The sequence below is a fragment of the Mycteria americana genome, chromosome 16 (genome assembly GCF_035582795.1).
Source record: "Mycteria americana isolate JAX WOST 10 ecotype Jacksonville Zoo and Gardens chromosome 16, USCA_MyAme_1.0, whole genome shotgun sequence".
NCBI lineage: Eukaryota > Metazoa > Chordata > Aves > Ciconiiformes > Ciconiidae > Mycteria > Mycteria americana.
Window position 1 is genome coordinate 1,049,244 of NC_134380.1, and position 23,575 is coordinate 1,072,818.

Genomic DNA, 23,575 nt, shown 5'->3' on the forward strand with positions numbered 1-23,575 from the left:
TGTGTCTGGTAGAGTGAGTCAGCATCCAGCCAGAGCCCAGCTTCCCAAACATTCAAACGACACTGATTCTTCAGGAACCCTTCTTTATGACACTTGCAATATTTTTATAATATGCAGAATTTAGCAATACTATGTTTATATTTTCTTGGATATTATTAGCGGTAGGCCAAGGAAGGTCACCTTTGAGGTCCCATTATAAATCCTGTCTTTCCCACTCAATAGAGTCCTTTTAACAAGTTACGCTCTGAACTCTATCAGCGAAGCCATTTACTAATGCAAATTATTGATGCTTGATTTAGTTGCAGTCCAGACAATGCAGTGCACTAGTCCAAGTTTATTACAGCCACATGTTTACCTTTTTTAACAAAATGAATAAGGTCATCAAGAATATGCTGTGCCAAGCCCAAGGGGACCTCCTTACCATCATTAATGTTCCTGCCAATCTTTCTGTGCCTAGCAAGTGTCCCCCGTCCACCAGTCCATCACTTCCCTGCGATCTTGCTGCTGTTGAGATCGAGGAATTCCAATGCCGTTAGGAAAGCCAGCTGGGAGGGGATGGTAATCCCATGCGAATGGAAACCCGTGTCTCCACCTGGAAAATGCTGCTGGAGAGGTTTTTAAATGAAACATTCTCTCAGAGTAAATTTGTAGAGGAAATAGGAGGGGAGGAAAGGCCATTCTCTAGAAACATGATCTCTGCTGATAATCTCTGTGCAGCCATGGGCTTTGTGGCTGACCTGGGCGAGGCGGGCGGACAGGAAATCAAAGAACAGAGGGGATTTTGGAAGGCATATCAGAATTCAGAAGTCCAAGCAGGGATGAATATTTTGGCTGAAGTATTTTTTGACAATACTACTCTTATCTCCCATGTAGGTGTAGAAGTGGTACACACAGAGACAGCGTTACAGCTGCTATCCTAGAGGTGGTAGAGTGAGGAGCAGAAGGAAGCTACAGGTCCACCTAGCCAGCAAAGACAGAAGAACTCATGTTCTGCACTGCCCTGTCAGCTCTTCCACCCATCACTCTGTGTGTCCTTTGCTCTGCTGCATCACACCCTGGCCGAGGAGCCGTGTCTCCTCCTGCGACCAGGGCAGGCTGCTGCACAGGATGCTGCACGACCCCTGTAGTGATTGGCGCTGCGATACAGGCCCAGAGAAAACAAAGTGTTAATAGCTTTTTCATCGGTCACCTAGTACTGGAGAGGAGGGCTATAACCTTAGAAAAGACTTTACCCAGCACAGTGTGACTGTGATGCCTCACTTGCTCGTGTGAATGACTCATATCTGTGCTCTTAGACCAAGGTTTTGTAGCACTGAGGTCACCTTCTGTGAGCTCCTACGTGCCCAGGAGGCGATCCAGAAAGCTTATTAGGCTTCACTGCACATAAAAATCGAGATCCACATGAAATTAGACACCTCACCTCTTTAGCAGCCAGTAGAAGAATTTGGTGTCACCAGAGGGAGATCGCTGTCATCAAAGGGAGATCGGTGTCACCTAAGGGAGAGCCTCTGAAACTTCACATAGAGCAGAGCAGTAACACCGGCCAGGAGGAGTGGATAGATGTTCGCATCTGTTTGGAGCTCCAGCACCTACTGTAGGGCTGCATCTTGGGCACCGAGGTCTGCTTGAGAACCAGTGTGGAGAGTCCCTCTGAGGACAGTCATCTCACACAGCCGGACTGCCTCTTTTCTGGGGGATGGTGGTCATGTCCACAGGGCTGGTGGTGAGCATCTCCTGGGGAGGTGAGTGGTCAGGCTCTTCTTCAGCCTTACAGGGTCTGAACTGCCAGCCAAGACCTGTAGAGAAGTCAGGGAAGGGGCTCGCAGGAACAAAATGTTTGGAGGTCTCAGCGAGCAGTGAGAGGGAGCTGCATGCAGCATCCTCGCGCTCTGGAGGAGGAGGAGACAGGAGAAGCAGGTCCAAGAGCCCAGCGAGTCAGTGCCTCCTTGCCTGCCCTGCTTTCTGCCCATCGCTTGCGTCCCAGCCTGGTCTGTGCTGTGACACTAATGCTGGCCATCGCCCTGTGCTTGGGTTGAGTGTGCAAGAGGCCTGTGCAGGGGAGAGCCTTGAAGGAAGAACAACTTGCTTTTCAGTGTGGGAATATTCTTGAGAAATATAGCAATGCGAAAAGTGAGTGACAACATTTTCCTTTACTGAACAGCAGAAGAATTTCCCAAACTAGTTATTTATGGTCTTAAAGATGGTTTCCATTGCTGTTGCACAACCCTGTAGGCAGCTGTTCAGAGACATCGCTCCCCTCCTTGCTGTGGCTTCGGTTTGGAGTTGGTCCTGAGAGCCGAGTCGCTCGAGCAGTGGCACATGCTTCTCTCCGCGAGCACTTGCCGAGCCTCTCGCAGGGCACCGCCATCCAAACGAGAAAGCCACGGTAATGGGGTCACCACCACGGGGGAGATGGCATTTTTGTCTTGAGCATCCCTAAACAAATACACACGTGGTATTTCGGTTAACACAGCAGCAGAATAGCGTGCGAGGGAGCTGCAGCTCTTGCATGCAAGACTCTTATCCAGTCTGTCAGAGCAGTGAAGGTCTGTTAACTCTGGCTGCCCCGGTTCAGAGCTCACTGTGTGGTTTGCAGCTGAATTTGGCGCAGACGACGCTGCAGCTGCAGCCCGCACAGCCCTGCTTCCACATGTGCAGTGCTTTGCCTTGCTCCTGCCATTGGCCAAAGCCAGGGAGGTCCCTGGACTTCATTTCACATGTTTTTTAGTGTGAGAAGATAGTCTCCAGTGGAGGCTGGCAGCTTCCATCTCACATCCGTCTGTTCCCGTGGTTGGACAGAGGGAGAGTTTGTATCATGTAGATTTTGTTCTGCATTTTATACTGCAAAAATTTAGCTCTTTCTGGTCGTTCTTTGCTCCTGGTAACCTTTTATTTTCTTTTAGTTTAGGGATGCATTGGCCTAAGTAGCAGATAAGAGTTTGTTATGTACATTTTAATGCCATGTAGGCAGTTTTGAATTTGCAGTGCATGTGGGATAAAATTCCCTGATTATATAACTGGTGAAAATCCAGATCTGAGCCTCAAGAATTGAGTTTTCCCAGAAATGCTACTTTGCTCTTTAGCAACATGAAACAGCTGAAGACTGCAGGGAGTTGTGTGTGCATCTGTCCTTGTGTCACACCCTGAATTGCCTGTGTTTGCTTAGCTGGGGGGTTGGAGGAGAGGGAGGATCAGTGCTGCCCACTTCTGCTCATTTTTCAGTCAAGATGCTGGTGCTTAGGCGGACACTGAAATGGAGAAAAGCCCTGTGGCAGCCTGCGCCCTTCTTTGAGTCATTCCTACCCTGCCTCTTTGCACCATCAGCACATCCAGTGGTGGGTCTCCATCTCAGCTGTTTCCTTTCCTCGTTTGCACTTGGTGTTAGGACACCTGGCATGAGCTGGGCTTTGCAGCCCATGTTCCAGGTCCCTGGAGTGTGACATGCTGACTCTTGCTTTGTTGGTGTTAATGGCTTCCATGTCATCTACATGGAAAATTCCCAGGATTCTTTCTGCTCTGTATTTAGATGGGATTTATTTTGTTCCATCCTGCTTTCCCCTTAACTGTGCCACCACGGTCTAGGGCCAAGTCCCTGTTGCTCCATCTGTGGTCTGTGCTCTGCTCTAGTGCGTCAGGTAGCAGGCTGTCCCTGTGTGGGTGCTTTGGACAAGAAGCTCTGTCTCGCCAGTGCCACCTACCTCACCAGTCCCTGTAACCCATAGCCTTTTAGTACGTCACGCCCTGCCCAAAATACCTGCTCTCCATGCAGTCCTGTAATTCACTGTGCTGCATGGAAAGCGAGTCCTTCTTCTGCAGGCTGTGAACTGCTCTACTCTGCTGCGGCATGTCCCTATGGATCTGCAGTGTGGGAGTCGCGGCACTGGCAAGGCCAGCATCCCCATAATTTTGTGTAGCCCTGTGCTGGCTGGTCCCTGGTGGCAGCCTCCAGATGTGGTGATGTATCCCCAGCAGCGTGCAGGGCCAGGCCACCCGCTGCCATTTCCGCACATCAGCGTCCATCGCATGGGCAGCATGCCCCACGGTGGTGTGTGTGGCACTAAAGAGATAGCCTCTTGTCACAGGGTTGTCCTTGTTCCTGCAAAGTGACTCTGATTTTCATGGTGGGAAGGTACGCGCCAGCTGTGGAATCCATCTTCTATTGCCAAAATGCTTATGGCTTGTCATGGATAGCGGCTATGCCCCCAGAGAGCGGCTATGCCCCCTCACTGTGGGGCAGTGGTCCATAGCGGTCCATAGGCCTGCAGCACAGGTAGCATTGATAGAATCATAGAACCTCAGAATCGTTTGGGTTGGAAGGGACCTTCAAAGATCATCTAGTCCAGCCCCCCCTGCTACTCACTAGATCAGGTTGCTCAAAGCCCCGTCCAATCTGACCTTGATCGCTTCCAGTCGTGGGGCACCCCCAACTTCTCTGAGCAACCTGTTCCAGTGTCTCACCACCCTCATCATAAACAATTTCTTCCTTATGTTCAATCTAAATCTACCCTGTTCAGTTTAAAACCATCAACCCTTGTCCTGTCACTACAGACCCTGGTAAAAAGTCTTTCTCTGTCTTTCTTACAAACCCCTTTAAGTATTGAAAGGCTGCAATAAGGTCTCCTTGGAGCCTTCTCTTCTCCAGGCTGAACAACCCCAACTCTCTCAGTCTTTCTTCACAGGAGAGGTGCTCCAGCCCTCAGATTTTGGTGTCCCTCCTCTGGACCCGCTCTAACAGGTCCATGTCCTTCTTGTGCTGGGGACCCCAGAGCTGGATGCAGTGCTCCAGGTGGGGTCTTATGAGAGCGGAGTAGAGGGGGACAATCCCCTCCCTCACCCTGCTGGCCACAATGTTTTGCCTGAGGGACAGGGAAGGGATAGCTTGATGTGCTAACTCTTGCTGCTGGCTGCTGGAACCAAGAAGGTAGGAGGCAAACAAGACTGTTGAGGAGAGGTAGGTCCATCATGCTGCCTGTGACCTTGCGATAGGGCAGGGTAGATGCAGCATCACTCATGAGCGTGATTGATGAGACTCCCTGGAAACTTATTTTCAGCCTGTAGCCTTCTGTACGAGGAGACAGAGGAGGTGCCTGCCATGCCATACCTAATGCTGGTCTGTTGTTGATGCCATGTTCTTCTATCCACCTTCCTACTGCTGGCATTTTCTGTTTGCTTTCTCATGAATATTTTGGACTGTTCACAGAAATATACCACTGAGAGCATTTTGACTTTTTTTGTACCCATTAGGTGATGTTATTCCCTGTAGCAGAGGACAGCTTCGATTTATAAGTCTGAGCTCCTCTTGTCCTTCCTGAGCCTGAGTGTGAGCCAATGCTCACCCATGGTCTCCTCCTTGAGACATTTTGCTTCCTACTGAAATGTCCAGTAACCTCCTGAAACATCCAAGAGTATCCACATCCTGAATTTTCGCTGCTTATCAAACCACCCTCCCCTCAAATAAGCAAGTAGCAGGGACTGGGAATACGCATTTTCCATTCAGATCCTCACCCCTCTTGCTGTTCTCAGCTACAAAATTGTAGAGAAATTGTCATTACATTTCTGTTCCCCATATTTAAAGAAATGGATGCTTATATTAGCTATTAATTCCTTATCAGCTGATTTGGCAGTCTGTTGATACGGTGTACCCAATATGGAAAGACTGAACTCATCCAGCAAAGGCAGGATGCTGGGTTGTGAGCAGTTAGAAGCATGGGTTTACCTGCAATATAAATGTGATTGGTTTGGACTGAGCTACAAGATGAGCACGTGAAGGGCTGATGGTAGGTTTAAGAGAGTTGAATTTAGTAATTTTGTTATTTTGCATGCCCTTCCACCAGAATTATTGAAAAGTCTATCCAAGTCATGAGAGGAACAACTAATGCGTGAGCTTAAGATGAATGGAAACCATAACTGAAGGATAAGAAAGCAAAGCGAAGAGCAGACCTAGGAGGGTGGGAAAGGCAGCGTGTTCAGGGTATGGCCTTTGAAGCCAGACTGTTTCAAAGCAGATACTGTAACTGGAAGTAAGGATGATAAAACACATCAGTGGCACTGGGAAGGCAATATACCATGTACTGAGGAGGAGTGGACACAAGAAGGTTGTAGGACAAGCCACATGTAGAACCACTGAAGCTTGGTGGAAACTTCTCCCTTCTCTGTGTGGGTATGCATGGGTGATGGCCTGGGCAAATTTCCTTGTTGGAGAAGATCCTGGTGACAGAGGGAATGGGAGAGGTCTGGAAGCAGTCACAGCTGGGGCAGCCACGTGTAAGTGGTGGCCTGCAAAAAGGAGAGCTGGCAGCATGGCAGAGCAACCAGAAATGCCGTGAGGGTTTGGGGGCTGGGAGGTATTGTGGGAATGTAGTAGTCTTCTCATGCGGTGGTCCACTGGAGGGTTGAGGTTGCACTAAGGGACTTCATTCATTGCATGGCACTCTTCAGCCGGCATCTGCCATGAAATTGTATTAAAATGTACCTTACAAAGCAACCACGGCTTTCATAGTATTTCCTGTACCTGATGATTTAGTATTTTATTGCAATTCAGGTCTCTCTATTATTGTTGTAGTCAAAACTGAATGAGACCCTGTTTCTTTTGACATTTTAATTACTACATTTTTAACAAAAGAAGGCAGAATTGAAGTTTCTCATGAAGATGACATGCAAAGCATAAAGATGTCTTGTGCTGGTTCACCTCTCTGCAGAAGTCGCTCTCAGGTGCAAATCACCCATGTCTGGCTCGGTACTGTTTTCTGTGGAAAACTTTTTGGATGTCTGAAGACCTTGTAACATCATAGTTGCCTTCAAGGGATGCCCAAAACCTTGTAAAGAAAAGCTTTTCTTAAAACACATTGTTTTTAATACCTCCTGAGGTTTAGCAACCAGCAGACAGCTGGGAAGAAGAGTTCTAATAGACACTCCTAACCCTCAGTTCCCTGGGCTGGTGGATGTTTATTCCAGTTCTCATGATTCCCTAGGGATAACTTCTCTTTAAAAACAGAGAAAGCGAGACTTTGTGTTAAAGAGATCCCAAAGTTAAACAAAACTAAATAAATAGACAGTAACAATTATTCAAGCTGCTTGTATAAAAGGGAAAAAAAAAAAAAGATTGGACGGTGTTGAATTGCTGTTTCAGATCGCTTTTTACACTATACCTTCATAAAATCAGTGTTTGATTCCTTAAGATGTTTCTCTGCTGGGGTTGGATGACTGCCCTAGCGACAAGTTTGCCTCGAGCTGTGCCAGGCTTTTCCGGGCGGGACGAGTTTTTTCTAAGTTTGCAGATGCTTCTCATTCCTTCCTGCATGGCACAGCGTTTGACTGGTCCTTCTTCCTGTTTCAGCCCGAAAGGATAGATCCCAGCGCATCCAGGCAAGGCTATGATGTCCGCTCAGATGTCTGGAGCTTGGGAATTACATTGGTAAGTGAGTGGGGTTTAAACCCTCTGCTGCACAGTACCTTCCTGGTGGGTAGCCTTGGTGCGCTTTGCAGTGTGATGGAGTTGGTTGGTGTCAAATGTGTGCTTGAAGCAAAGCACAGCTCTGCTGCTGTGAAGTATTTGCATGTTGGGATTGAAGTGGGCACCTCCTGGCTCAGAAACAATACAAATCCCTTCAAGGCAGATGGCTCTCCTGAAGCCCTGGGGATACATTTAGCTGCAGCTATGTTTTGCAGAGAAAGAGATGTGAGCAGGGAAGAGGTGTTGGATCATAAAGGAATCTTGTCTTCAAAATCTCAGATGAGAAGGGATGGTGAGTGTGGTGGTGCAGAACAGAGCATCCAGCCTGTGTAAATAAGCATCTCTCAGCCCTGGCATCTGGTGTACTTTGGCTGTGCAGAAGACTTCAGTTAATCCTGGATCCCGGTTGCTGATTCCTCTCTGGCTTAACCACAGTACTGCTGGGTGCACACATTGATAAACTGAAAAGATCTTCCCTTCTCGAGGTGGTGAAGTAGAAGAGAAAGCAGAAGCAATAAGTATGAACCAGTAGCTTCTGTCTTCCCCGCTGGCATTTTAAAATGCTCATTTTCCTTGTCCTGTGAGGAGCAGGGAGTTGGACATGATGATCCTTATGGATCCCTTCCAACTTGAGATAGTCTATGATTGTGTGGTTCTCATTATCCATTTTCTCTAGTGGTTGTTAGGATGCTTGGGAAGGGACTGGAGGATTTTTCTCTTCTACTTTTGAACACCTTAGTAAGAGCATTGGTTCATTATAGTCAGTGGAGGAGAAGACATTGTCAACACGAAAGCATGGCATAGCCAGGTTAAATCTGGAGGTGCTCCTAACGTAGGCAGCAGAACTTACTATTGGGTAAAACTTTCCCTCATCTCAGCTGAGCTTTGTATAGGGAATGGGATGAAGAATCAAGTCTTACTCTTCCTTTGGGGGGTTCAGGGTCCTTGCAGACATTTTCTTTCCCTGATTGAACTTGTGTAACCTGCCTGGTGCTGTTGCTGTCTCTCTGCAGTATGAGCTGGCCACAGGGCGATTCCCCTACCCCAAGTGGAACAGTGTGTTTGACCAGTTGACACAAGTAGTAAAAGGAGACCCACCGCAGCTGAGTAACTCAGAGGAAAGGGAGTTCTCCCCAAGTTTCATCAACTTCGTCAACTTGTGGTAAGTGTTTCCAACTGAAAGCACTTGGAGTTGGCTTGCTTTGTCATTGCTAGGTATTTGGCAAGGGTCGCATGCCAAGCAGTGCCTAGCTTAGTTTCACATTCCTGCGCCAACATGAGGGTGAGGACCTTTCGCATTTCACTGGTTTGGAGGTGATGGGAGACTTGTCTGGGTGGGGGCTGAAGGGCCAGACCTTTGGAAACTGCTCTTCAGGGAAGGGATGAGGAGAAAACCTCTGAGAGTCTGTGTTCAGGAGAGGCATGACAAAACCCATGGCAGGAGGTTTGCGTGAGTAGGTAAGGGCTTGGCCTGTGCATCTTGTTCCTTGGTATGACACAGCCTTGGGACACACCTGCTGTTTGCCCTTTATTCTGCAGGCAGAAGCCTGAGACACCTGACAGTATTGTCTCGTGGTTGGGCACAGGATCTGTACTGGTCCTGCCTTTTGCCTGGCAAGGCCAGGAGCCTTCCTGCCCAGTTCTGCTCAGCACAGTGACTGTCAGGACCTATAGTGGGTGGCTTGCTTGGTTGTTGGCTTCATGTCTTGTGCCACTCATATGTCAAGATAAAGACTAGAGGTGGTTTTCTGTAGGGCAGGCCTCTGCAGCACGGTCAGCCTTGGATGGAGAGTGTTTGCACAGGAGGGGCTTGGGGCAGTCCATCTGCTTGCCATGTGTGTGTGGTCCTGCTTAGGTTAAGGGCTGATTGTGAATTTTCTGATGAAGTATTTCTCTATCAAAACGTGAAAGGTGGTCAACATAATTTCATTAACCTAATACTGAAGCAGAGGAGATCCATCAGTGTTACCTGCATTTGTCTTCTGGGACCTTCTGCCCTGGGCAGACGCAGGTGATGGACATCCCCAGCACAGGGCTGTCCATCTCAAAGCTCTGTGACACAGGAAGACTCAGCTCTAGACAATTTTAATGTTCAAGAGGTTTTGTTTCAGGGTTTTCCATCCGCCTGAGATGTTTTTTGGGTTTGGATAGCACTCTCTTTCAGAACTATGAATTTTTATGGAGGCCAGGTTTCACTTTCCAGCTGGCTGTAAGGAAGGCCTGGTTATTGTCTTTTGGACTGCAGAAAATAAGCATCAAAATGGTTTGCTGCTCAAAAGAAGTTTCAATTTTTCAGTCAAAAACGGTGTAGTATATGGTTTGAAAGTCAGAGTTGCTTTCCCCACGTACAGTACAAGCAATAGTTTGTTTCCCACGTAGTTCTCCATAGAGATGCCGTATCATTACAGAGTTTCCAAAGCCAGGAGCTTGCTCTCGTGCCCTGTATCCACTGGTGAGTTTGGCTCCAGATCACCCAACAGAGGAGCCTGCCTGGCATCTCTGCTAAACAGCAGCATCTTTGGCCCATGGGTCTGATTGGGTCAATTCATATTTCCAGCCCAATTACCCCTCCCAGGGCCTGCTGCTCTGGACCAGCCACAATGCATAGAGCACAGGGCAGTTTTCAGTCCAATTCTGGTTTTTGTTTAATCTGGTTTTGTAAATAATCTGACTTCTGCCTGGAATATTTATGATGTCTTCATAGCAACACTGTAATAAGTATTTCTTTTAATGACCTTTAGTTAAGTGCAAACAGTAATCTTTGGTGTTACTAAGCAGGCAGGTGATCTCCAAAAGGCTGTGCTTTTACGTGATGGCATAAATATCCTGAGCATTACCCTACAAACATGAATCTAATCATCTTCTATTTTTGTGCATTCAAGAGTCAGGAAAAATGTTGAAAGAGAGTCCTGCAGTGTTGCTGTCTGCTTGCCGTGATAGATCAGTGAGGAAAGGATATTTTTGATAATGTCAAAAAGTTTCTGGGATATTTTTTTTTTTTTTTTTTTTTTTTTTTTTTTTGCAATTTGCTTTGGATCCCGACAGCGCTGTGAATGCCTGGGTGGAACTTTTTTCCCCTTCAGCCCACCTCCCTGTGTCAGAAGCTTATCTGAAGTCACGCTCCTCCTGGAACTGCTTACAGGGATTCAGCTTTCTGCTCCAGAGTTTGCAAAGTATCCAAGCTGCCTGTCTGGCTTTTGGGAGCCCTGTGCTGGCAGCTGCAGAGCTAGCCGTCCTCGCAGGCAGAGCCGCGAGCTCCTGAGGCCCGGCGAGCCTGGGGAGGAGATCAGACCTTCCTGTGAAGGAGCTGTACAGCACCTGGTGCTGCAAATGGCCGCTCCAGACACGCAGCTTCATGTCGAGCTGGAAAAGTAATGAAAGATTTCCAGGACTGCTTTATGAAAGTGTGCATGGAAATGTCAAAGCAAAACTTGGTCTGTGAGCTGAAGTTCTGACTAGTTGCCTTAAAGGCGTTGCGAGGAGCATATTTGAACCCCCAGATGCGCTGAGGTCAGGAAATGAATTGCTGTTGGGTAGCAAAAGTCCGAAGCGAGGATGTTTGTGCAGCAGCCACAGGATTTCCTCCCCTCTCTGCCCCTGCGCAGCTCTGCAGGCAGGTCACAGGACAGAGCAGCGCTGGGCGTGCAGCGTTAATTACCCTCTGCTTCTCTGAATAATTTGAGGCCACACCGTAGTAGTGCTGGAGCTTGAGAAAGGTCCGGCCAGAGCCTGTGGGGATGGAAATGCAGCTGTTGGGAATTAGACTTCACTCCCCTCGTTTGGGAAAGATGCCGCATCCGCCCTTTCTCTTCCCCGTGGTGCAGCTTTGGCTCCCAGGGCAGGGGCTGCCGGTGCCGCCCATCGCCAAGCCCTGTCCCGCAGCCCCTCTGCCTCTGGTCCCCATCGCCTCTCCTGTCCCCCGCCATGTCACCCCTGCTGCAGGGGCTTTGGTGGCCTTTGCTGCCACCTGCCGTCCCCCTGCGCTCTGGCTGGGTGGCCGGTGGGTGGTCGAGGTGCCAGAGGAGTCGCGCAGGAGGGGACGCTTTCCAGCCAGCCTCCTGTCCCCCAGCTGCCCGTGGGCAGCCATGTCACCTCTCCTGTCCCTTCCCAGCAGCTGTGGCCTGCTCAGTGCTGGATGTGCCACCAGTGCTGGGGATGAGCCAGGAGGGCCCAGGAGCCCAGACCTGGCCCTGCAGAGCAGTTTGGCCGTCTGCTACAGCCCCCGCCCCTGCGCGTGCATGCCAAGACGATGGCATGTGTACCTGTGTCCCCGGTCTATGCCCTGGCAGGCAGTGCTGGCTCTCCTCCGCCTCTGAGCCCCGCTGCCCGATGGATGGAGGACAGGCTGGTTGCTGCTACGCAAAACTTGTGGTTATGCTGCAGTCAAACCCGTTTCCGTATGGAGGCAGCGGCAGTCGGGATGCATTCTGCTTGCAGCTCCCTTGGGCTCCGTCCCCAGCAGGATTTGTTGGTGGCCACACTTGCTGTTCACCCATGTGGGGAGGGAGGGAAGGAGTCCCTGTGGTCACTCACAGCACAAGCATGTTTTTTCCAGAAAACAAAAGGTGGTGAGTCCCACCACAACAGCAGCGGACTCAACATTGTGTCCTGTAAAAATTTGCGTTTGATGTCTGTAACAATTTCCCCAATCTCACTTTCTCCTAATTCTCTTTCTGCTTTCTTTAGCCTTACAAAGGACGAGTCCAAAAGGCCAAAGTATAAAGAGCTTCTGGTGAGTGCAGAGTGTGGCTGCCTGCGCTGGCTGTTGTGGCTTGGCCAGTCACACAGCGGGGCTGGGTTGCACATCCGAGGTTGATCCTTGTCTTCTCGGGCCATCGAGGCAGGGTGTTCAGCTCCACAGCCTGAGGAAGAGCACCACCTCCATGCCACTGTCTCTGGCCTGCAGTCATGGTGATGGCCAAGATCGTTAGTGTCTATACATAAACACAGGAGATCAGCATGGGGGGAAATGCCCCGTTGCAGCAGATCAGCAATCCCTGAAGTGGGCAGGCGCAGGCAGAAGCATGCCGGGTGTGCCATGTAAATGCTGCCTTTGCTTGAGGTCCTGGTACTGGGCAGGAGCCCTGTCGAATTGCTGGCCGGCACTGTCACGTGTAAATGCCTCCAATGCACAGGCCACACAACGAGGCTGGGAGTGCTCAGGCAAAAGTGACACTTGAAAGAGCACGGCTCTGGAGTAAGACACCAGCAGAGCCTGTCTGTGGTGGGGGGTCCTAAAGGAGGGAATGCAGCGATGCCTTTGGGTTGGGTAAGTCACACTTGGCAACCATGCACCTTCAAGGAGCTTTGGGCATCTGGAAGCCACCTCTTCAGGGGATGTGTGAAACCATGCCCTGGGTCCCTGATGGTGGTGATGTGATACAAAAGGAGTTTGCCTGGTGTCCTGGCCCAGAGAGTCACCGTGTCATTACTTTCCAGCTGCTCTGAGTTGGGTCCGGCCACTACCAGAGGGTCAGGGTTCAGGAGAACTGGGTTTGGGTCCTGATCTCCTGTTTGACCTCCACAAGCCATGTCTCCGTGTCACTCCTTTCTCCCCATTGCTGACAAGGCTGATGATGAACCCTCTCTTGAAAGTATTTCTGTACATGTCCATGCTACAAAGGAGCCAGGTGCTGCTAATACTGCACCCTTGCTGCCTCTTGCCCAGCAGTTCCTGACGCTCCTGGAGTCCTGTCCCACCTCCATACTGCACATTTACGAATGGATTCCCTGTACGTAAAAGCCGTGGACCACGCTATGTCCTGTTGTCCTACAGCCACCACCAAGCCCTGTGTTCTTGCATCAGGCAAATCCATATGCTAAGCTTTTATCTGGGGTAGCCAGCATGTCTCAGAAGGGAGAACGTAACCTTGTTGTTTTTTTATCTGATTCCAGAAACACCCCTTCATCCTGATGTATGAGGAACGCACAGTGGATGTTGCATGCTATGTTTGTAAAATCCTGGATCAAATGCCAGCAACTCCCAGCTCTCCAATGTACGTCGATTGATATTGCTGCTACATCAAACTCTAGAAAAAGGGCTGAGAGAAAACAAGCTGTAAAGAATTTTCATCACATATTGCAGTGTTTTTAATGCTCGCCCAGACACCATGTGCAATAATATTGGTGTTATTTCCATCCTGTCTGTATACTGTTGTCACATATAAAGTGCATCCCTGTAATACCTGATCACACAGTGTTAGTGTTGGTCAAAGAGAGACCTCATCTTGCTCTTTTGTGGACATATTCATGAAATGTGGAAATAAGTACATTTATTTGTTGACCGTGATTGGATAGCACCTAAAATTCAATTCTAGACTCAAAACTTGGAGACTTCTCAGCAGCTACTGGAAAGATTTTTCTCTCAAACTCTTCCAATTGTTGTTTCAAGTAATAATAAAAAGCAAACAAACCAAGTTAGGCGTTGTCTGTCTGAACATTAAGAGACTTTGCCTGGAGGGAGAAGAACTTGCTTAACCAACGAGATGCTTTGCCTTCTGGAGCTAGAAAGGCAAAGGAGAATTTTATTCTTCACAAAGTGCAATAGATTTACTGCTATGAAATTCTGTTGCTTTACAGTCGCAGTGTACTTTCTGGGGACAGTGCGCTCAGCTGAACTTCCTGTTAAAGAGAGATCATGTTAAATATAGTGAATATGTCTTTACCAAAAATATGTTGCATTGAAAGAGGCTAACATTAAACTATTCAGAGATGGGACATAATGTATTCTTTCTCCTTTTACCAAGCCAGCCACTCTTCACTCTTAACTAGGTGTCCTGTAAATTGTTACCTGGTAAGATAAGACCTTTGACCTGAAGAATTATTAAACTACTCGATTGAATTTAACCTGCTTGTGACCTGATTTATAGCTGCACAGTGCTCACCGCCAGCTGGCTTTGCTTTGACTTCGACGAGTGCCGTTCGTAAAGTCTGCAGCTGTTTTAATGAGCCACAAACAAATGTCTGTGATTTCTAGCCAATGTTTCTCATGTCCTTCACTGTCCCCAGCCCTGATGCTAGCGCCTTTTCACTGACCCCGATCCAGCCCAGCAGCGCTGTCACCGCCCAGCCCGGTGTCCCTCACAAGACCAAACCTCGGCGCTTCCTTCTTGCCACTGCAAGCAGGACGGTGGGGATGTCCCCCCCGCTGGGGCTCTGTGCCCACCTCGCTGCTGCAAATGTCATGCTCTGCTTAGCTTGCTGGAGACCTTCTTCACCACCTTCTGGGCATATTTAACCTCTTTTGTGATCCTCCGTAGTTCTTGTTACTGCAGCCTAGGGCGAACCTCAGTGAGATTGTTTGGTGCAGACAGAGATGAGGGAGCATCTAATGCCTTGTGGGCTTTTAGCTGACCCAGCAAGGCCAGGCAAGCTGTCATCTTCTGGCCCATTGCTGAGCAAAAAAGCACATCAGTTGGTTTTTTTCTAAATTGGCATATTTTTCAAAGAATTTTTCCTGAAAATATTTTTTTTTTCCCCCCGAAACATTGCAGTTTTCAGGCATTTAGTAGCATAGCAGGGATAAAATGGAGACTGCAGGGTCTCTGATTTCCATTTTGAGTTGTCTAGTTTAGGCACTTGGTAGGACTTCATCAATGTTAGAGCAACCTACTATCAAAGCTCTGCGGCAAAACCGGACCCGGGATGCAGAGGGCTAGAGATGCAATTGGAGTGAAAACACAGTGGTACTGGCAGGATTCCCAAGGAAGGGGCTTCCCACATCAAACCAATGCTACCAAGCGTAAACTGGGCTGATGTGGGAGTACTGGAGACCAGCGCATCCCTGCCCCAAATGCTCGGTCGGGAAAGGAGAGAGCCGAGGCCGTGCTCGTGTGGACACCTGGTGTTTCTCCAGCCGCAGAGGTGACAGCCTTGCCCAAGGCTTGCAGCACTGCGCATCTCCCGCTCGGCTGTCAGAGCTGGTCCCTCTGACACCGAGGCCGATACCGATGTGATCCCTTGGGGCACAGCGTGCCCGGCCGGGCAGGGAGGTGCAGTCCTGCCCTTCCTGGATTATGTTCCTCCGGGGCTGCTCATGAGGCGAGGCAGTCACTAAAGTCTTCCCAAAATGGACAAGGCAGAGCTTTCTGAAGTAACTAGTCATTCCCAACAGCTCTGATTAATCACGTGGAAGGATCAGTTGAACAAGATACGTAGCGTATCTAAAGCGGTAATTCTCCCCCCAGTCCCGTAGCCTCAGAAAACTCAGCTTTTCTCAGGCTTGGCAAATCCCCGCAGCTGTGATTCATCTCACCAGCTTTCAGCCACCCGTAACGGGCGCGCCGGGTCTCACGGGGTGCTGGCTGGGGGGACTAAAGAGACGCAGATCCAGTAAAGATAGACGCATGCAGAGATGCTCTGCCTCTGCCCCCACCTTTCAGGCGTTAAAGTCTGATTCACCTCTCCTCAGTGACAGGGAGCCCAAAAACCTTTCAGAGGGCTAACACTGAGATGGATCCTCCCAAAAATCAGTTTCCCTCCAATGCAAGCGACTGCCTTGCTCTGCGCTTTTGGCACGGCTGGGGTCCGGTCTCCGCTGCCGACCCTGTCCGGGGCTCGTCTTCAGCAGCGCGACCAGTTTGCTTTCAACGGATGGGAAATGGAAACGTGAAGTTTTGAGCTGCCGGTAACGAAGTCAGGATTGAGGTGCTGTGGCATGGGTGGCTGTACAGAAGGGCAGGTTTAGCGTATTAAACATAGATTATTATAAATGATTAAGGGTGCACCATTTATTACAATGTATCTTTATTAAAAAAGAAAAAAAAAGGTGTATAGTGTTCAGAAGCTGTGAAAATAGTGTAAGAACTGTACATTGTGAACTCTGGTTATTTTTTTTTTTCTTGTACCATAGAAAAATGTATAAAAATTATCAAAAAGCTGATGTGCAGGGATGTTGCCTTATTGTCTGTAAAATGGAGCTCAGGAACATAACTGCTTCAAAGAGCTTCAGAGTATTTTATCCGGTATCCTGGTTTGACTTCCTCCTCTATTTAAGATATTATACATGGATCAGAGTGTTTATGTAATAGTTCTATCCTTTTGCCTGCAGGTCAGTTGTAATAAAACTAGGATGCGACTGTGACCTTGTTATTTTCATTTTGTAAGGTCAGACATGAATGGGAAGATTCATTAAAAGCTGTTGAAATACCTGGCTTCCAGGCCCTTCCTCCAGGTGGAGGCAGCTGTGCAGAAGAAAAGCAGCCTTTGAAACTGCTTATGCTAAATTTAACAACAACAACAAAAAAAGTGTAGGGAGACCTGGATATATTTTCTTTCTCTGGAAGACTGCTGTGCCCTCTGGGCTAATGGGGTGCCTCTCAGGTGAGCCCTGTTTGCTGCACAGGGAGGTTCTGGTGGCTCAGGACACTTTGTCCCTGTGAGGAGGGCAGGTGCCCGTGCCCACGCTCTGGGGAAAGCGCAGCTGATGCTCACAGCCTCGCAGGCTTCTTTATTTTTGCAAGAGCAGTCAATGTCTGCAAAGTCCAGATGATCTAAGACTACCAAGTCCTGGGTAATTCCTACTGCCAAGCTTCCTGCTGCTCGGACAAAGTGTCTCTCCTGCCTGGAAGCCACAGAGGGCTTGGAGACTGTCCAGGCAGGTGGGCAGAACCGGACCCCAGCAACCTCACTGGAAAGCACAGTGTCGGGGGAGAGGGGCCAGCCATGGGTGCCTGTAGTGCTCAAACTGGCTTGATGGGACTGCCCCAGGAGCGCCCAATTCAGTGAGGGGGAGAGCCAGAGCATACTGGCAGGGATCATTGGTCATGCCACAGCACAGGACCAGAAATACCTATGAATGGGTGGAGTAACCTGGCACTGGCTCTCGCATTGTCTCTTCACATGGAGGGTGAGAGTTTTGTCAAGAAAAGGGAAGGCAGATAACAGAGCTGAAGAAAGTCTTGCTGCGTTGAGGTGTGAAATGTTAGCAGTGGCTGAAGTCTGTCAGTTTGCATAAATTCAGTGTTTCCGCCACATGAAGCTTTTTCTGGAAGGTTCCTCTTGCTGGCACAATACTTGGGATATTTTGGGCCACCTGCTGTCCCCACTCTTCAGCCAGAATCCCAGATCCCTGATTTGGTAGATCCAGGTAGAAGACAAAATCCGACCACACACCGGGGAGGGTCCTTCACTGCTGGGCAGACATGGGAGGACCCAGCTCCTCACCTTACAGCCCCTTTTTCCATGAATCGGAGCTGCTCTGGGATTCTGTTCCTTTTGCGCTGCAACCTCCCTTTTCGTCCTGAGATTTTTTCTTGAAGAAGCTGTCACAGCTGAAGGAGCTGAAAGAAGCTGGTGGCTGGATATGAGTCCACCTGCACATCCCTGCACTGGGTATTCCCATGCTCCGCAGGAGGGAGAGGATCCCTTTCATCTCTTTTCCCCTGTGACTGTGTGGCATGCAGAAGGGACTGTATTTGCGGCCACTTCAGCTCCTCCCAGTTGCCCCTTGTTGAACTCATGCTCAGTTTTTCCTCCTGTGGACTCTGTTTCCTTGCCTATTTGGACTTCACTGCCTTCGCTGAGGACCTCTGTTGCCATTGTGTCAGTGCTGCGGGTGGTACAGAAAACCTCCAACCCACATCCCTGATGCCGTTAGTGTCTCAGATAAGACCCACGCCTGCACAGTGCCACTATTGCTGCTCCTTTGAGCCCTTGGACAATTCCAACATTCCTTGCTTGAGTGATGTATGATGGCTTTCTCCAACCCTTGGGCTAGGAGTCCTCCTATGGGCATCATGACCAGGTCCATATGGCTTGACTCTGGCTTCTCCCTCTGTGCCACCACATGGGCTCTGAGGCTGCCCTGGTTTCTGTACTCAGCGCCAAGGCTGAGGAGCAGATGTTTGAGCCAGCCTCCAGGTAGACTTTGAGACATTGACCACTCTCTTTGTGCCCAGTGGTCCAGGCTGGCACCTCGTACCTATTCCTCACACTTTTACGCCCACTTGCATGGCTGAGGTGCTTCTCAGATCTTCACCAAGCATTATATAGCATCCAAAAAAGCATATTGTACTCTGTTATGATTATTATGTGTCTGTGGAACTCCAAGACCAGCTTTGAGGTTTGGATGAGTTCAAACAAATTCCTGCCTGTACCCAAGCAGTATGAATGCAGATGTGCACCATCCTGACCTATTCCTGTCAGGAGCACTTTGACTTGTTTGGTCTGTATTTCCACTGATCTTCTGCTTGGCTTCCCCTAGCCTTCATCCCAGCCTCTTGTCTCCTTTGGTGGCCAGGTTAAGTAAAAAGTAAGTTCTCAGGCCTGGGTTAATACCATAGGTGCTGCTTAGAACAAAAAGCTCCATTTTCACTTTGACTCCCAATACAAATCACAAGCGTGGTCATTGCTTTGAATGTGTGAAGAGTCCAGGGAAAGAAGGAGTGGCTGCTCTGATGAATAAGAAAAGAAAGCAGCTCTTGAATTTTTCCATTATGTTTAAAGCTCTGCAAATGCTTGGAGAACAGGATGAAGCACAAACTCCCTCTTCTGGAGATACACAGTGCCACCGTTGGATTAGGAATAAAATAGCACAGCAGGCTGGCTGGCTGGACCATGGGGTATCTGCCAGATAGCGTGTGACTAAAAGCCATTATCTTTGCATAAATTCCGGATGGAGGGGCTGGGCAGGCCCTACTGCCAGGAGAAAGCCTGCCTCTCCAAGCACTTGCTACTTCCAACAGCAAGTCTCTGCTCAGCTGCACCAGGAGAGCTGGGTACAAGGATGTTACTCTGCAGGCGTAGCTGTGCTAACACTCCCAAAAACACATGCAGGCTCAGGAAGTGGGAAGGGTGAAAGGGTTTGGTGTCTATAGAGAGGCCATCTACTCACACTAGAGAAGACGTGCTTGCTTGCAAGGTTGTATGTATTGTGTGTGGTATCTGTGTGCACGTCCATACTTGTGCTTGTGTGACTGCAGACATCAGAGCTATGCTGAAAACCATTGGAGAAGGTGCTTTGTGTGAGCCTAACATCTCGTTAGACACCAGACACCTGCTTATTGGCAAACACGCCCCGTTGTCCTGCCCAGAGCACTTCCGCTCTGTCCCTTCTTTTCACAAATTTGGTCCGTGCAAGACAGGAGTCAGCAACCTCAGACAGAAAGACAAGAAGCAAAATTTGGATGCCTGAATTCTCTCTGTGCCTCTGGGAAAAAAGTTTACTTTAATGGCTGATCATGGAGGCAGTTCTCTCCCTTGGCCAGACAGGAGTACAGCTTGTTGGACAGAGATGGAGCCAACCAATGCTGCAGCAATCCGGATTATGTTCAGTCAGATTATTTTGAGAAGAGGAGGAGATCCTGCATGACCTTCTGAGGAAAACAGGTTTCTCATCAGATGCAAGATGGACTGAGAACCCCTCTGCTGCAGCATACCAGTAGCTCCATGGACTGATTACAAGTGATTTGTCTTGAGAAGCTCTTGGGTGTTTCTGAGAAGATAAGACAGAGCTTCACTATGAGGCCCACCAGACATTTGCAGAACTGGTTCATGAGCCGTCCAGTTTGTGACCACCTCTAATCCTGCTGACCCAGGAGACATGCTGAGATTTCAGTGTTCCGCAGAAGCATGAACCAGGAGTGCTGCTCCATTCAAGCAAGCACACTCTGGCCAGCTGAAGATGCTTTAAGAAAAAAAATACCAAAACATGGAGAAAACTGTGATGGGTGCATGGTTGGAAGCTGTAGCTCAGCCTTCTGTATAGTGCAAACCACGGCCATTCTCCTGGTTCCCTGCACCAGGATCCTGCATTTCTTTCTCCTTCTCCCTCTGCACCTGGGTTTGAGCTGGAAAAGCAGGTGGGAAGCAAATGAGGAAGGAGGACAGAAAGATTCAGATCCTGGGATTCCGTATCACAGTGATTTCCTGAAGACATTTGAATCTGATCCCCATTTCAAGAGGTTGGTGGAAACCAGCTTGAAATCCAGCCAATTCCTGCTTCCTGTAGAAAAGTCAGTGCATCTGAAGCCACCTTTTTGATGGGATCACTACCACCAGCATGTGATCTGAATGCAGGGGCATTTCCAGCGAGGGATGCCAGAGACACTTCTTCACATGGTGCTGGCTGAGGTTGGCACCAGGAAGGGGGGGTTACTTGGATGGGAGAGGTTCAAGTGTCCCTGGTGAACATGTTTTCTTACCAGATGAGCAACGCAGGAGATGCTCCATGGCCTCTCCTGAGGTCCCATGCTTTTGTAGCTTTGAAGCCCAGTAAATACAGTGCTGCTGTTGCTACAAGGCCACAGCCTTGTGCTAAGCTAGCAAAAGGGGTCTCTGGACTTGTCAGGCCTTGTCTGAACTAGTCTTAGCCTGCCTGGAGCTTTGCTTTAGCTTGTTTATCTGTAACAGCAATTATCTAATGACAAGATGATCGATACTTGCTTTGGTTTAGCTCTCCTACAATTGTGTGACGTAACACAGTCTTGTCTATATTTTGTAACTAATAGCTAGTTATAATGAGAAGTTCTGTACATGAATAACTATCTATGCTTCTATAGTAAAATGCATGTAGAGGACTACAGGCAAGGGATGACAGCAGGGGCCTGAAGGAAGAGGCACAGGATGAGGCCATAAGTATCTCAGAGGGTCCGTGCATGGGTAAGGAGTGGCCCTGGTCCCTCACTGAGTGAGTCTGGGTGAGAAGGGGGTAGAGGCTCTGGGGGAACTGGCCAGGGATGAGCAGAGGGATCTGGATGGGTGGTGGGTGGTACTGTGCTCGAAGAGGGCTGAGAGAGCGTCCTGTGCTGGTGAGCAGGTACAAGGGGGCTGTACGTGCTGGTGTGGGGGGCAGTGGAGGCTCTGCGTGGGTGATGAGGTGCCAGGGCTGCCTGTGCGCAGGAGGAGGCCGAGGGGCCCTTGGCCGACGGGCAGCTGGAGAGCGCTGGGCTGGGGGCTGCTGTGGGTGCGGCGGTGGCACTGGGGTGCAGTGAGGGATGCCAGGGGTGTTGGTGTGGGTGTCACAGGGTGACGGGGTGTTGGTGACAGGGTGGTGGAAGGCACTGGCACATGTGGTGCTGGGCTCAGGGGCTTTTGGGCTCCCCCATGCTGCAGGGGTCTGTGGTGAGCACATGCAAGTTCCTCCCGCTGCCGCCTCTTCATCCCACGCACACCCGAGGGCACAGGGTAGCCCCGCTGAGCCCAGAAGGGATGAGGAACAGATGTTTCCCCATGTCACTTGGGAGGGGAAACTGTGCCTAAAACATGGTCTGTCTTAACCTGGGAGCTGGTGGAAAGATGCTGTTGACATCTCAGTGCCTCCTGTGGAGGAAGCATTGGATTGTGCACTGAGCCAGCCATCTCACATTTAAAAACCTTGCCAAAGGCATGAAAAATGTTACTTTACTCTTGGAACATATTTTTGCTTTATATTTCCTGTATTTTTCAGGCAGGAAGGCCCAGGGAGAGTGGGACATCACTGGGATCCTCCAGTGATGGAATTTTTTCCTTCGTCAAATCCAGGCTTTGACGGGAAGGAAAACCCCAGGACCCTAAATCCCTTGGCACAGCCTGTGTGGGAAAATCACCCACACATTGAAGGCACTAACTCCTTCGGGGCATGGAGGGTACAGTTCATCAGCAAGTGCTGAGCAAAAGAAGGCAGAGCATCTATGGCTTTGCTCTGACACAAGGTGTACCAGGAAGGATGAGAGCTATCCGAGATGCAGGACACCACGGCACGGGAGCAGGGTTACAAAGCAGTAGGGAACAACACCGAAGCTGTAAATGCAAGGGCCTTGCAGTGACTGGTGGGGTCAGGCTCTGGCATCCCTGCCTGGGAGGGCAGGAAACTGAAACACCTCCCAAACGGGACCCAAGGGTCATGCCCAGCCAGCAAGCCGCTGGGGAGCTTCATGGTGGTGGCTGAGTGTGGATGGGGCTTTGCAGGTGCTTCTCTGGCCAAGGCAATGGGAGGGGAGAGCAGGTCCTGTCCTGCCAGCTCAGCCCGTGCTTTCCCAGGAGGCTGCTCTGGCGGGGCTGGAAAACTGACGGCAGGGCCAGAGCTGAGCTGAGCTCTTCTCCAGGCAGCGGAGGAGCTCTGCTGCAGGTATCTTTTGGGGCCTGGAAGGAGACCTCAGAAGACCCTCTGATCCCTCCCTCTGCCCCACAGCAGGACCTTGGTCTGGACTTAGCCTCCTCAAACCTTGGCACCTGACATGCATCTTTCCTGCACTTTAAAGCTGTGACTCCCTGTACCACTCGCCCTGCTCTTTGCCTTTTACAACAGGAGACTGGCAGCACATCCTCCCAGCTCCTCTTCTGCAGGTTGAACACAGGCAGGCTTTCCCCAATGGGCAGACAGGACAGGTGAGTGCTCCTGTCCATCAGTATTCCCAAAACAATCCTAGGCTGAGACTTGTCTTCTCATTCTCTGAGTAACCATAACTTGGCTCAGTCCAGGCATTTTATCACAACACATTTGGTTGCAGAGTGTAGTTTAGAGATTAGAAGATGCTTGGAGCAAGTAGCTGTTTTTTCATCTACAACTTTTCATATTCACTTCTGCAATGTCTCAGGATTGTTTCACCGGTTAAGCCCATCTGTGGACACACAGGCAGTCCCTTCCTGCAAACAGGTGGGTGAATGTCCTGGGAACCCTTTTTTAATCAAAGGAAAGATGCAATGCATCAGGAAACCACACTAATGGGTACGGGGGAGAAGGAGCCAGGGTCCCTCCAGGAGAGCTCCCCAGCCTGCCTCTGCTGCTCGCCCTATGGGCATCAGGAGGTTCAGCTGCGGGGCGAGCTCTGCCCGTGCCCACCATTTGCCCTGCACCCAGCAGCCCACTGCCACAGGGAGCTTTGGCTGCTGGAAAATGCAAAGGGGCTTGGGCAGGGTGCCAACCGCTGCCTCTGAAGGGGACACTGACCCGAGGAGCAGGGTTTGCAGGAGAACAAAGCGAAACCAAAACCAACAGAAGAAAAAGCCTTCAGAAACAGGAGAGTCCAGCTAGCTTGTTTAGAAATCTTCCAGGAGAAACTGTTGCTGTGAAAGAAATACTTCTACTCTTGCAAGGACTGTAGGTGCCCCAGGGTGTGGAGCTGATACCAAATGGTCCCAGCTGGGATGGCTGTGGCTGCCCCAGCTGGTGAAATCAAACAGGAAACTGCGAGCAGATGAGTG

The 23,575-nt window shown here is 49.7% G+C and overlaps 1 protein-coding gene across 1 annotated transcript in view; it reads left to right on the top strand.

Moving 5' to 3' along the window:
• The window catches only part of MAP2K4 (mitogen-activated protein kinase kinase 4), a 106,369-nt gene extending 92,070 nt beyond the window's left edge, over positions 1 to 14,299 (top strand). Inside the window, exons 8-11 of the mRNA XM_075518981.1 lie at positions 7,337 to 7,414; positions 8,467 to 8,615; positions 12,140 to 12,185; positions 13,349 to 14,299. Of these exons, the coding sequence (XP_075375096.1) occupies positions 7,337 to 7,414; positions 8,467 to 8,615; positions 12,140 to 12,185; positions 13,349 to 13,462 (387 nt within the window). The 3' untranslated portion in view covers positions 13,463 to 14,299. The remainder of the gene's footprint in view (positions 1 to 7,336; positions 7,415 to 8,466; positions 8,616 to 12,139; positions 12,186 to 13,348) is intronic.
• The last annotated feature ends 9,276 nt before the right edge of the window (positions 14,300 to 23,575 follow it).